The sequence below is a fragment of the Hetaerina americana genome, unplaced genomic scaffold (assembly GCF_022747635.1).
Source record: "Hetaerina americana unplaced genomic scaffold, ioHetAmer1.1.p SCAF_1, whole genome shotgun sequence".
NCBI classification, from domain to species: Eukaryota; Metazoa; Arthropoda; class Insecta; order Odonata; family Calopterygidae; genus Hetaerina; species Hetaerina americana.
In genome coordinates, this window is record NW_027286069.1 from 70587722 (window position 1) to 70600557 (window position 12836).

The window sequence follows — 12836 nt, forward strand, 5'->3', positions numbered from 1 at the left end:
TCTTGTGGTCTATGCTAGTTTAAAATATATCTAAAACAACGTATTCTTAAATCTCAACTATCGAGTCGTTTCTCAACACTACGAGTGAATTTACAAGAGCACTAAACTAGGACTAAATATAATCATTCTGAATCGCGTTTCATGAAGTAAAGACCAAACACTACCGTTTTGACACATTAACTGGGATTAAAACTTACCGGATGAACAAACTGTAAGGACTTGTATTTGATCTTCAACGGTTTTGGGATTCATATGAATATCGTTTGTAGGAGAGATAGTATTCGCGCGGTGATCACAGCGCTCTACTGCGGCCGTAATTTGAGACCAACTTCCCGAAAATTTCTTCAACGCACGGTGGACAGGAACTTTTGCGCATGTTGCGTTGCTTTATAACAGAATATCTCTGTTCACCTGTCTCCCACGTTTACCTTTAGTTTGTATGGTTGTATAGAAATGGCGAATTATCCTCGAATAGATGAATTAGTTCAATCTGTAACTTATCACAATGTCAAACCAGTATTTCTTCGTGGATATATATTGCCATTTTTTTATTTATATGGCTTATGGTTTTATCTGTGGTATTTATATGGAATAAATGGATACTTCGAAGCCGGCCTTATAGGCTTGGCTGCTATAGCTTTGCTTCAAATACTAAGTCTACTATTTTGTCAATGGTCAGTTCATGTCCGTTGCTTTCTCTCCTGCCGGTCGGTAAGTTGAGCAAAATTGTTTGACTAAGTGAGACATCGCGATAGGTCTAATGCATTTTTTTTCGTGACACCTGTCAACCATTTGTAGCATTACACTTCTATATTTTAAGGAAAAGGATGCCTTGAAAGCACAAGTAGCAAAAGTTGTACCGACACCGAATAATGGATCTTCAGAGTTAGTGAAAATTCATCGAGAATGGGTCTGTTTTGATTGTTTACTAATCCCTATATTGTATGAATTACTATGAGTTAAGTGAAAATTACATTGGCATCTTTATTTTTAGGAGGTGGGAAGTGATAAGGTAATTGGAGCGTGGTTTATGTTTCAAAAAACGAAATATGTGTGGGATGAAAACAAAAAATCTTTCAAAGGTTTGGAATTTCCTACAAATCTTACCTTTGGAGAGTATATGGAATGGAAAGGTTTTCAAGACGATACTGATGTTCAGGTTGCTGAGCAGAAGTATGGAAAAAATCAGTAAGTTCATTCCAGTTCATCATATGGTCTTGCCCATTTGCAGTATGGCAATAAAATTTACTTTGAATATTTGGCACTTCAGGTTGGATATGGTTGTTCCCGAGTTTTGGGAATTATTTGTGGAAAGAGCAACCGCGCCATTCTTTGTTTTTCAAGTACTTTGTGTGGCTCTGTGGTGCCTGGACCAGTACTGGCATTATTCTTTGCTCACATTGGGCATGTTAGTCATATTTGAGTGTACCCTAGTATTTCAACAACTTCGAAACATGGCAGACATTCGTAAAATGGGCAATAAACCATATATGATTCAAGTAAGTTCATAACTATATTATCATGACCTTATAAAAATATTCATTGTATAATGTGCTTGTTGTAAATATGCACTTAGAATTTAATAATAATTATCATTTATAGCATTATGTATGTAGCATTGCATTATAATTTTCATATCTTACATTATACACTCCTAGTAGTGACAATTTGTGACTTATCCATCCAGGCTTATTATATTATTTAATTTTTCTGTTTAATTTAATTATATTTAATCGTGTTATGTAATGTGAGAGTGTTAATTGACATACATTTCTAATTTGACCTGTTCGGAATACATTTTAAAGTGAACTTGTGTGGAATCTAAAAAATAAATCTTTTCCCCTAAGGTTATTCATATTTTTTACTGCTCTCTGTCAAAATAGTTTACGGTAATTTTTTTATAAGCTAGAGGAACTTAAATGGTCCATGCCCCCGAGAAAGATTTGAAAGTGCCTCATATTTATTTATAATTAAACTAATTAATTCTTATGTTTAGGTTTACAGAGGTAGGCGATGGCGTCCATTGCCTACGGATCAGCTGGTTGTTGGAGATATTGTATCAGTTGGCAGGTCACAGGGTGGCAATGAAGTTGGTTCTACTGCACACTTAATACCATGTGATCTCCTTCTTCTTAGAGGACCTTGTATTGTAGATGAAAGCATGCTCACAGGTAATTTCGGTCTTTATGTTATCATAAATTTTAGTCTTAATACATTATTCATTGCTATTTGTTTGATGCGTCATTCACCTTGGGTGAATGTGTTCTTGGTAACTACAAAAGGGCTACCCTTTTCGCAAGTATTGAATAATAGTGTATCAATAATACAATCTTTTATGTAACTTTGGCCAAACAATTCAATAAATGAAAGTGAAAACATATTGGTTGCCTGGTCATAACAAATGATAACTGTAAGAGCATGAATTTTCAAATACATTTTAAAATCAATTCAGTACCCACAAAGTGTCATGTCATTTTTATGTGGCAGATTTAATGCATCTTAAAGTTTAATAATAAGCATATAAGGAAGAATTAAATCGTTAAGAAAGGCCACAACATGACTAGAAGACTAATGTAGCATTTAATAATAATCCATTTATGTTAACATATTTATTTTAATGACTGTGTCAGTTTGTGTAATCTTCTCAAGATCTTATTCGTGACATGTTATGATAACTTTTAGTAGATTCTGCCAGAACCTCATCTTATCATACTCTTCATAAAATTCTCATTCCACAGTATAGTGCCCTCTTTTCTATCATCATCCACCAGTATTCTTTTGCTTTTTTCTATTGTAAACTTTCTCTAGACATTCTTCTCTTTTTTTCTTTGGCTTCAATGAGAACTCCCCCCCAACATTATAAATGGCATTAAGGAACATATATGTGCTCATTGAAGTAACTTATATTAGTTCTGAAAGCTGTCTGTCCTGAGTAATCATTTAATCTATTTTGGTAAACTTTCCATCCCTTCTCTACCTTTTTTTAACCAATGGCTAATTATATTTGTTTGCTTCTTTTCATCACTAAGAATATTTTCTTCTTTCATTGGTTACATCCAATAATTTTTTATGTATGGCTTCCCTGTAACTGCTTTCCTCATCCCCACATTCTTTACCGCTATTGTCAGTGTTCCAGTTTTATATAATGCTCTTTATTTAATCTTGCTCTTTATTCAATGTATTCGTTATTATTTTCAAATTCTGCTTCATCTAACATCTTGTAAAGCTGACTTTGGCCCTATACGTGAACTTTCCACATGCCAAACCTTCATTTATGCTTCATGTTTTCAAATTCTAAAACTTCATCACTACTAATTGGTCATTATGGAGACCTGAGTACCGTGCAATGCATAACTGGTTTTGGTATATCTATATGAAAATGTAGTCAACTGGGAATTGTATCGTTCCCCTGACATTTCCATGTTTGCCTTTCATGATGATGGCTTTCAAAAATTGGCTGGCCACTTCAAGTCCATATTGGGCCCAAACTGTAAGCACTCTCTCTCCTCTTTCATTTCACACCAAATATTCCTGATGTCTCTTCCTTTTGACTCTCTGTGACTGCTGATTTCCAGTCTCTCAGAGGAATTACATTTTTTGATACTTTTATTGCCTTTATTGCTTTCTAATTCCTTTGTGTACATTTTCCTCATCTCCTTTATAATGGAATGATCTAAGCATGTATACTTGTTGTTGAAGTCCCTTTTATGATGTACTCTTTCAAATAATCCCTAAACATACTTTTGCATATGTTACTAGTTTACTGCCAGAATACTTATCACATAAGTTTTCAATCATGGCTGTTATTAAACATTATTTCCCCTGAGGAGAGAGATAGTGAGCTAATGTTCCATGGGATGAGAATATTGTTTTGGCTGCCTTCTCTGATATGTTGTTATAGTCATTGAAATAATGTTTACTCTGACTACATGTAAAATTATATGTGTTTCTGTAATAGTCACTGTGGTAATTTCCATTGCGTAGCTTCAGGCGTGATGTGGTGGAAGTCGAACATAATGAATAACTGAATGTAGCACTTTCCACTTGATTGACTTGATATCAAGTGGAAAAGTGCTACGATCAGTTATTCATAATTTCCATTGCGTTCTGGGCTTTTATCACCTTCTTGGTTAATCGCACCTAATCACCAATCCATGTCCCTCCATTAGTGGGTATTTTTACCTATCCAAAGATAGATGTTTACCTGCTTTCAGGTACCACTAGTCACTGCCAAATGTATTTATCAGTTTATTGCACTTACCTAACCGATTTAACATGAAAATCTCCTATAACTCATTGATGGACTGGGAACTGAGATGTGAGCATAACCTTTAGAGTATACCTAACCCATATCCTTAGTATGAGAAGCTAATTTTGTAGGATTTCCTTAAGGTAATGATTTAGTTAGTGGAGTAGCCATAACAATAATAGACACTACAGCCAATTTAATTTCACTAGTATCCAATCTTTTCGAGTGTTATGAAAACAAGTAAATCTTAAAAAAACAAAATTATCGAGACTTTCAGGAAGAAGAAAAGCAAGTTATGTGATGAAATTGCAGGGCATAAATAGAGCTAGATAAAGTGACCGGACTGCTGATTGCTGCTAGTCTTGACAGGGTCATGTTGTGTGGTACAGAAATCTAGTCTTTGAAGGAAAAGTAAGATTTTAGATTTTAAGGATTCTGAGAAATGATTGAAGAAAATAAGTTGGTTTAAGTGGAAGGGAAGCTGAAAAGTAAAATCGTATGGGTGAAGAGACCAACTTGTTAAGAGAATTTTGTAGTAAAATTCAATCAAGAGTATCTCAAAATGGGGAAAGATTTCTCAAAGTTGTTGCTGTAGGGAGAATGGTGGAGAAGAAGGAGATAGAGAACACCCTAATATGGCAAGATATATTGTCTTTGAAATATCAAATATGAAGAGCTAAAGAAATATGCTGGGCAGAAAACTATTGTTGTACCTTTCTTGCAATATTTGTATCAAAAGTTTTTCTGCATTTCTGAAACATTATGATAACATGATCCAATTAAAAGAGGCCAAATACCATTGAAGTAAGTTTTGATGAAGAAATAGTATTTTTTATATTACAAGCACAAGATGATGCATAATCAGTTTGAACCACATCCCAGTTACAATTTGAAAAAACAAATGATTATTAACTGGCCAGGCTTTTTAAACTTCCTTTCCTGTGATTTGATCCACCAAACATCACTCTTTGTTTATTTTTCATTGTCTTTGCATTGCAACAATAAAGTTGTGATAATGGTGCCGAATTATGAAAAATGTTCATGTCTCCAGTTTCCCCACCACTGTATAAAGTTGAAAATGAATATCAAGTTATGTTGCAAATATAATGAAAACATTATGCAAATGGAATTTAAAAATTCCAAACACCATTTTGGCAGCATGATTCCATTCAGAAGGGTTATGTTGCTTTTGTTTGGTTGGCATAAACAGTGAATTTATTTTGTCCAAGGAATTATTTGTACAAATATATGACACGTATATGTATATGGAACATGAATAGCTAAAACAACGTCATGAAACACCTGTAGATTATCGGTGGAAGTATCTTCTCTTTGAGCTGGTCCAAAGCTGTGCTACATATAAAGGATGATGATTTTTATGATTTTATTGGTATTCTACTGGTTAAGGTAGGTTTGGATGGACACAACATAAACAACTATATATTTCCTCACCTCACCCAACTAAACACAACCTTATATCTAACACTACAATCAAACCTTTAATTCTGCATATTTCCTTTCTCTCTCCCTAACATCCAACATCCTGATTCTCGGCTACCCCTTCCTCACGTGCCTAGCATTTTCTCCTCCATCATTCTTCAACATGCCATCACCAACCAAAACACTCTGCATCCATCTTTCCTGCCTCCTCTGTATTACTCCCAACAGTCCCTGATCCTCACCGATCAAGCCTAGCACTTTCTCACTTGTGACTTAATCGAATGATCATGAATTTTCTGCCCAGGTACAATTTCCTGAGGCCAATTCCAGAATCTTGTAGTAATATAGCCCCAGTTACATTTATATGTATGGTCAAATTTGCTCTATTATTTAGATTTTAAGTAAATATTTTCATCGTTGTAAGAGGAAGGTGAATTGAGTAAGACAAATGAATCTCAGTGTTAGAATAGTCTGAAATAAGTATTTATTGTTGTCTATCTACTTCAGGAGAGTCAGTGCCGCAGATGAAAGAACCAATTGAAGTATTAGACCCAAATAGAGAGTTAGACCCTGAAGTAGATGGGAAATTGCATGTACTGTTTGGTGGAACACGTGTTTTGCAGCATACTCCACCTGGAAAAACTTCAGCTGGACTTCGTGGTGAGTCAGCAAATTTTATTAGATAAATTTTATGCATTTTATGATAATACATATGTGCAGTTATTCTTTTGATCATCTTTTGATGCACTGTTATCATGATATATTTATTTAAAACTTGATTATTTATTGGATGTTTTATTAATTTGCTCAATAAGCACTAAGTATCTAAAAAGTTCACCTCCATTTCTAGCATTTTCATTATATTGCTTAATCTGAACAAACACAAGAATCCTAGATTTATTATAGGCAAGGTAAAATCATTATTTTTAAGTCCAGAGTAGTATTGAGTAGATTTTGATATTTTTCAGCTCAGGATAATGGATGTGTGGCATACGTACTTCGAACTGGATTTGATACTTCACAAGGGCGTCTTCTCAGGACAATTCTGTTTGGAGTAAAGCGAGTCACAGCAAACAACTTGGAAACCTTTTGCTTCATCTTGTTTCTACTTGTATTTGCAGTGGCTGCAGCATCCTATGTTTGGATCAAAGGTATGCTGAATTTTAGAGTGGATGATTGAATGACATCCCTCCCTGATCAAGTAGATTTAATTTATCATTTCTTCCAGTTACTTTTAGTAAACTTGGAGCCAAAAAAATTGTAACTTAATCCTTTTTCTACAAAGGTGGTGTGTTCACATCAGAATTTTTTCAACTAACTTTGTATATACTGGGCTGGAATTTCAAACTTACTGTAATCACACTCTGCTCTTTGACATAGAACAAGTCATGTCATACATTATGTACAACACAGAAGGAAATTATCAGGTTACCGATTCAGACATCAGGTTGCAATTCAAATATCCATACTATTAATGCACTGGTTAAACTTGGATGTCCCAGAAGAGTTGGACTGAAAGAATGCCAGGAAAATTAATCATTCTTCCAAGTTTTATTTGAAAAAATTTGGATGCTGATTGGTATCTGAAACTCTGAGGGATGTCATTACATAAAAGATCAGTATGAAATGGTTGTTATCTGTTGGACACTATATTTTGTTGGTAGATATATGTGTTTGTCCAACTTTGTAATGGTATCATTTAATGTGCTAGAATAGAGATGTATTTTCCTAACATGAAATATGAAAGAATATAAGAAAATGGGAGAAATAAGAATTCATGGACTAGAAGAGGATTTCCCAGGAGTGTGATAGAATATGTGGACTATGGCATTTATAGATTCCCTTTTTGGCAATAGTCCTTGCTTGCGTATGAGGAATTTCTCCATTAGATTTACTTTACCGCACATGGGTACAACAGTTAGCATAATGCTTAAAGAATCTTTGTTTGTACTAGCTGACGAGTTTTGACAGTCTGTGTTTCATAAAAATTCATGTAACTTTCAGTATTTCATAATTATTGCAAAAACACTTCCTGTAAAATTTCTTCTTGCCTAAAATTACTTTAAATCTACAGTTCCAAACAAATGGTACCTAATGTAAATGTATAGAACGTTATGTGATGTTTTTTACTACTGCTTGCCAATATTTTCCATGGCTGGTGATGTCCATAATACTTCATTACCAAGACAAAATTTTCGTATAATGGTGCAGTCGATAAAATTACTTAAATGAACTTACAAGAAACAGAATTTTGGTGGTAAATTTATTTGTTCTTGCCATTATACTACTAAATAATTGTTTTAAAATGTTCAATGTTGCTGTTCAATATTCAATGGAACATGAAAATCTCCTTTATTTTAGCTAATGCTACCATAGATTTACCTTTATTTCAATCAAAATGCCCTTCATCACATGAAGGACAATGTCATGATGTAGTAATATTATTGCACTTGTCTTTAATAATGTCATTTTTGTTCTACCCAGGTGATTTTTCTGATAGATAGGTGAGATAATTTTATTTCCCTCACACAGGTTCAGAAGACGAGAAACGCAATAAATATAAGCTCTTTCTAGAGTGCACCCTTATATTGACATCAGTTGTGCCACCAGAACTGCCCATTGAGTTATCCATGGCAGTCAACACTTCACTTCTATCTCTGTCCAAACTTTGTGAGTATTTTTGTACAACGTATAAGTTATTTCTTCAGTAATGAGTATAATAAGGTAAACTTAATGACAAATTTTTATGTGGTATCATACTTGCACATGAGCATATTTTTTATCCTAATTTGTACTTACACAAAAGGTTTTTGGTTGAGGCCAAAAAGTCTTGGACTGGAGTATCTGTTAATTTTTGGAAATTACACCTCTATTTTACACCCATTCCATTTCAAAGTAGCTTCCCTCCTTCCTTCCACTAGAGAGTACTTCTGTCATCTCATACAGCTTTAGGGAATAAGCCTGGATAGAATTTTCTGGAAATTGATGGATTACTATTATTAAACTTGCTGCCAATTTCAACTCTTCTGAAATTTTGACTACAAACTAAATAAATGAGAGAAGAATAAAAAAAAAATTAGCAAAAGGGCAAAGTGCGAGGATGGGTCGCAGATGTGGCAGTCACATTTTTTGTTTTGCTTGGCGCACTCTTGAACAAGTACCGAATGGTGCACTTAACACAGTGGTATTCAATTTTTGCTTCTTCGATTTAACAAATTAAGAGTATACTTTCTTCCATAATTCCCAACATTTCTTGAGTATTTGTTTAAGTGCAGGTGTATGATTTATGCCACCTCTACCAGGCATGAAAGTACATATAGTATGACTCCCCAGATTTTTTCGACTTGACCTTCCATGCTCTTTCAATTAGCCCCTGAGCAAACACTACCCTGATATGCTTTAAAGATCAAATTCTCTTAAAAGTTCTTATTCCATCTTACTAAGATTGCCTTTGTACGAAGATACAATTGTAGCAACTCTTCATTGCACTTTTGGAAGCGACCTTGCACACTGTATATACTAACCAGTAAAACATGCAAATCATGATTGAATTTCTTTGCCACTGATAGTGGGTAGCATAATTTTAGGTTAGGTAATTCATGATATAGTAACTTATTAATGTTTATTCTGTAGTTCATTCGTGATAACATATGGTGAAACCTTCCATTTTGTCGCTATTATAAAATATCGAGTCACATTAAGGTTTAAGTTCAACAGATTCAGGCTTGAGGTCGTGGAAGTTCATCATAATGAAAAAAGGACAATTTGCACTTTCCACAGTTTATTTAACGTACGACGCATTTCAACTCACAGAGTCATCATCAGGTACAAGAGCTTGTACCTGATGATGACTCTGTGAGTTGAAACGCGTCGTACGTTAAATAAACTGTGGAAAAGTGCAAATTGTCCTTATTTCATTTCATTAACATTAAGGTTTAATTTGCACTCATGACGCAAATTATTAATTGGATGTTTTCATTGAGCTTTGATGCCATAGCCTTCAAAATTTCACTGCAAAACAGAAGCCTTTAGAAGGTGGAGAGTGTTCCTATGTGCTAAAAATTGATTTTTATACAAAAAGAGGTATTTACTCTGTACAGAAAATCCAGAGAAATGTTTTTCTTCAGCCAGAAGTTGACTTTCAAGAGCATATTTCTCTCAATCTGAAACTACAGCACTAGTCTTACATATAATAACACAAAATACTTACACTCACACTATTTTGATAACATATCCACAAAAATGTTCAAAACAAGCATCAAAGCATCATGTAAATTCATGTTGAGGTGATAGTACAAGAAGTAAAATAGGGCATTCTTATATTCATGATTTTCCTTTTTAACTATTCTGCATGTATTTTATGAATCTTTACTAAAATGAGATAGCATTTGAAGTAATTTAAACCTCTTTGTAAGAGAAGTATCGTTTTCCATAAGTTTTTCATTGATTTTGCCTTTAGGTTGTCTACTTACATGATAACAAATTGTGATCTTTTTCTTTCATTAAGTATACTAGAGAAATAATGAAAATGTGTTAACCATAATTAAGTATTTGGGTTGAATAATGTATGTGCTAACAAGGCAATTTGATACCAATGATTGCCCTAATGAGATCACTGTGTAGCATCTTCCAATTAGTATATTCTACCTAAGTTTATAAACATACATTCAGTGATTTGCGGTGATAAGTAACTTGCACCCTTACTTAAGCATTTCACTAAATATACCATCTACGTCTGCAAATGTTTCCCTATCTAAAGAACACAGCTGTTGGGACCTGATTATCACTTATAGTAATTTCTCTGTGTTCGTCATCTTTACTCAGTGAATTCGCCTCACATTTTTATTATGCAAATCACGAAAATCTTCTCTTTAACTGTAAATTTCTTTATTTGGGCATTTAGGATAGTATTATGACTCAATATTAATTGCAATTAAACCTTTACCCTCCCCTTGCTTTACCCTTGTTGCACACATTGTCAAAATAACTATTTTACTTCAGAATAATTTTATAATTTTTTCTACTTTGCCATTCATATTCTTTCATTTTTCATTATTGACATTTTTGTGTTCATTTTGTCTCTGTTTACCAACATTTTGCGCTCTTTTCTTAGCTTCCTTACCCCTAGTTTCCATAATCCTTTCACATGCTTCTTTTCTTTGCTCTCACAGAATTTTTCTCATCATCATTTCACCAGGAATCAGCTTTGATTGTCCTGATCATACTTTTTCCTTACACGTGCTTTTAGCACATTTTTTGACTCATTCTTTTCATGCATGGAGACTTACCACAGGAATTCATGATAATATTGTCGAGTTATTGCTCAGTACCATAACTTCGTATGTTAAATGGTAAAATATACCAATTTAATTAAGAATTGATAAGTACTTTTGTCAGTGATGTCTTTTATTAGTATTAATTGATAAGAAGGAATGGCTCAATCATCTAGTGAATGAGGAAAGAGGCGTAAAACCAATTTTGACAGTCTGATAATAACCATAATGCATTGGTAAATTTACAAGCTAGGTACTTGGGTATCCTATAAGTATTAGTTAGTCTTTAACTGTGTAGTTTTTTACAAGTTACCTAGAGTATAATAGCAAGTATGAGCATTTCGGGTGAAGTCATTTGAGTCGTAGGTTAATTGGTAAACATGAGTTAGTTCTTTTGTCAGTAGGAAATGAAATCTCATGGGTAATATTTCATCTGCATTCTGGAAGGATTTTCTTCTCATCACATATCGGAAGTACATTATTTTAATTGCCTCAATTTTTGTCTACATTCTGCTAATGACATGATTTTTTTAAACACAGCTGTCTTCTGCACGGAACCTTTCAGAATCCCATTTGCTGGTAAAGTGGAGATTTGCTGCTTTGATAAAACAGGAACCTTGACCAGTGACCGATTAGTGGTTGAAGGTGTTGCTGGCTTGGGGTAAGAGTGGATTGCATGGGGTAGTATATTAGCATGGTGAATTTTAAATGTAAATAGGCAGGCAACACACTATGTTTGCGTAGAAAAACTTTCAATAAGAATTACCAACTTTGGAAGATCATTGAAATGAATAGCTTGTCACCAATTTGCTAGGTTTAATCATGCACCTTTAAAATGGTAAATCTTGCATAATTCTTACTCAAGTTAGAATTTAGCAATGAAATGGTGGTGAACATTTTTACAAGATTTGGTGGCATTTCTCATTTTTCTGAGAAATAACTTGAAAAGTTGATGTTGTACCAGCAAGACTGTGGCCTGGAACTGTGTCACGTGTACCATATGTTTTCCGCCTCTTTGATTTCCTCACATGGTTTATCTCATTGTAAAGAATATTTTGTAGACCATTATTCTTTGCTCAGTGGGGGTTTTATTAGCATCTCTTTAAAGTGATTATGATATAAGTTACAGAACAATTGCATGGATTGATTTTAATCTAACTTCACTTCTGAAGTGCCTCAAATGTATGCACTAAGTAACATAGACTTGCTATATGTCAGTTCTCTACTTCCAATTTACTACTTCGTTGTCATTAATGTCTCGCATTTTATTAAACCAAGGGCTGAACTATTTATAATTGTGGTTGAATGCATCTTACTCTACTATGATTGTGCTATATGTGAAACTTTATGACTACTACATAATATGGTAAATGTAAATTTTCAAGGTAATTATAACAAGTTTTGTGTTATGGTGAATTTCATTATGCATTTAAGTCTTGCAATATTTTCATTTTCAAGAGTGAATTTTCTTTATGACCCTAGGGTTATCTAACACCGATTTCATCCTTGATGAGAATGTGATATTTAAAATCCTGTTTGGTGAGGCATTCTAGATTTTTGGTCATCATAAATTCAAATTCAAAATTGGTGTTAAACTGTGACAAAAATAAGTTGGATGTGATGGTGTTGATTTGCAAATATGTGGTGTGCAAAATAGAATAGTGAATTTACTGGTAATAAATTCTGAATAACTTATAGAGGCAGTTTGAGCACAGTAACACCGCTGCAAGAGGTTCCTCCAGAAACTGTAAGAGTATTGGCAACATGCCATTCATTGGCTCAGCTGGATGATGGGTTGGTTGGAGACCCTATGGAAAAGGCGACTCTCTCTGCTCTAGACTGGACTCTGACAAAAGGTTTGCTCATGCTAAGAT

General features: G+C 34.0%; 1 protein-coding gene across 1 annotated transcript in view; it reads left to right on the top strand.

Moving 5' to 3' along the window:
• The first annotated feature begins 447 nt into the window (after positions 1 to 447).
• The window catches only part of LOC139692917 (endoplasmic reticulum transmembrane helix translocase), a 34423-nt gene continuing 22034 nt past the window's right edge, over positions 448 to 12836 (top strand). Inside the window, exons 1-10 of the mRNA XM_071591238.1 lie at positions 448 to 711; positions 821 to 910; positions 995 to 1188; positions 1271 to 1499; positions 1997 to 2171; positions 6197 to 6349; positions 6658 to 6840; positions 8222 to 8359; positions 11503 to 11623; positions 12661 to 12818. Coding sequence (XP_071447339.1) covers positions 454 to 711; positions 821 to 910; positions 995 to 1188; positions 1271 to 1499; positions 1997 to 2171; positions 6197 to 6349; positions 6658 to 6840; positions 8222 to 8359; positions 11503 to 11623; positions 12661 to 12818 — 1699 coding nt within the window. The 5' untranslated portion in view covers positions 448 to 453. The remainder of the gene's footprint in view (positions 712 to 820; positions 911 to 994; positions 1189 to 1270; positions 1500 to 1996; positions 2172 to 6196; positions 6350 to 6657; positions 6841 to 8221; positions 8360 to 11502; positions 11624 to 12660; positions 12819 to 12836) is intronic.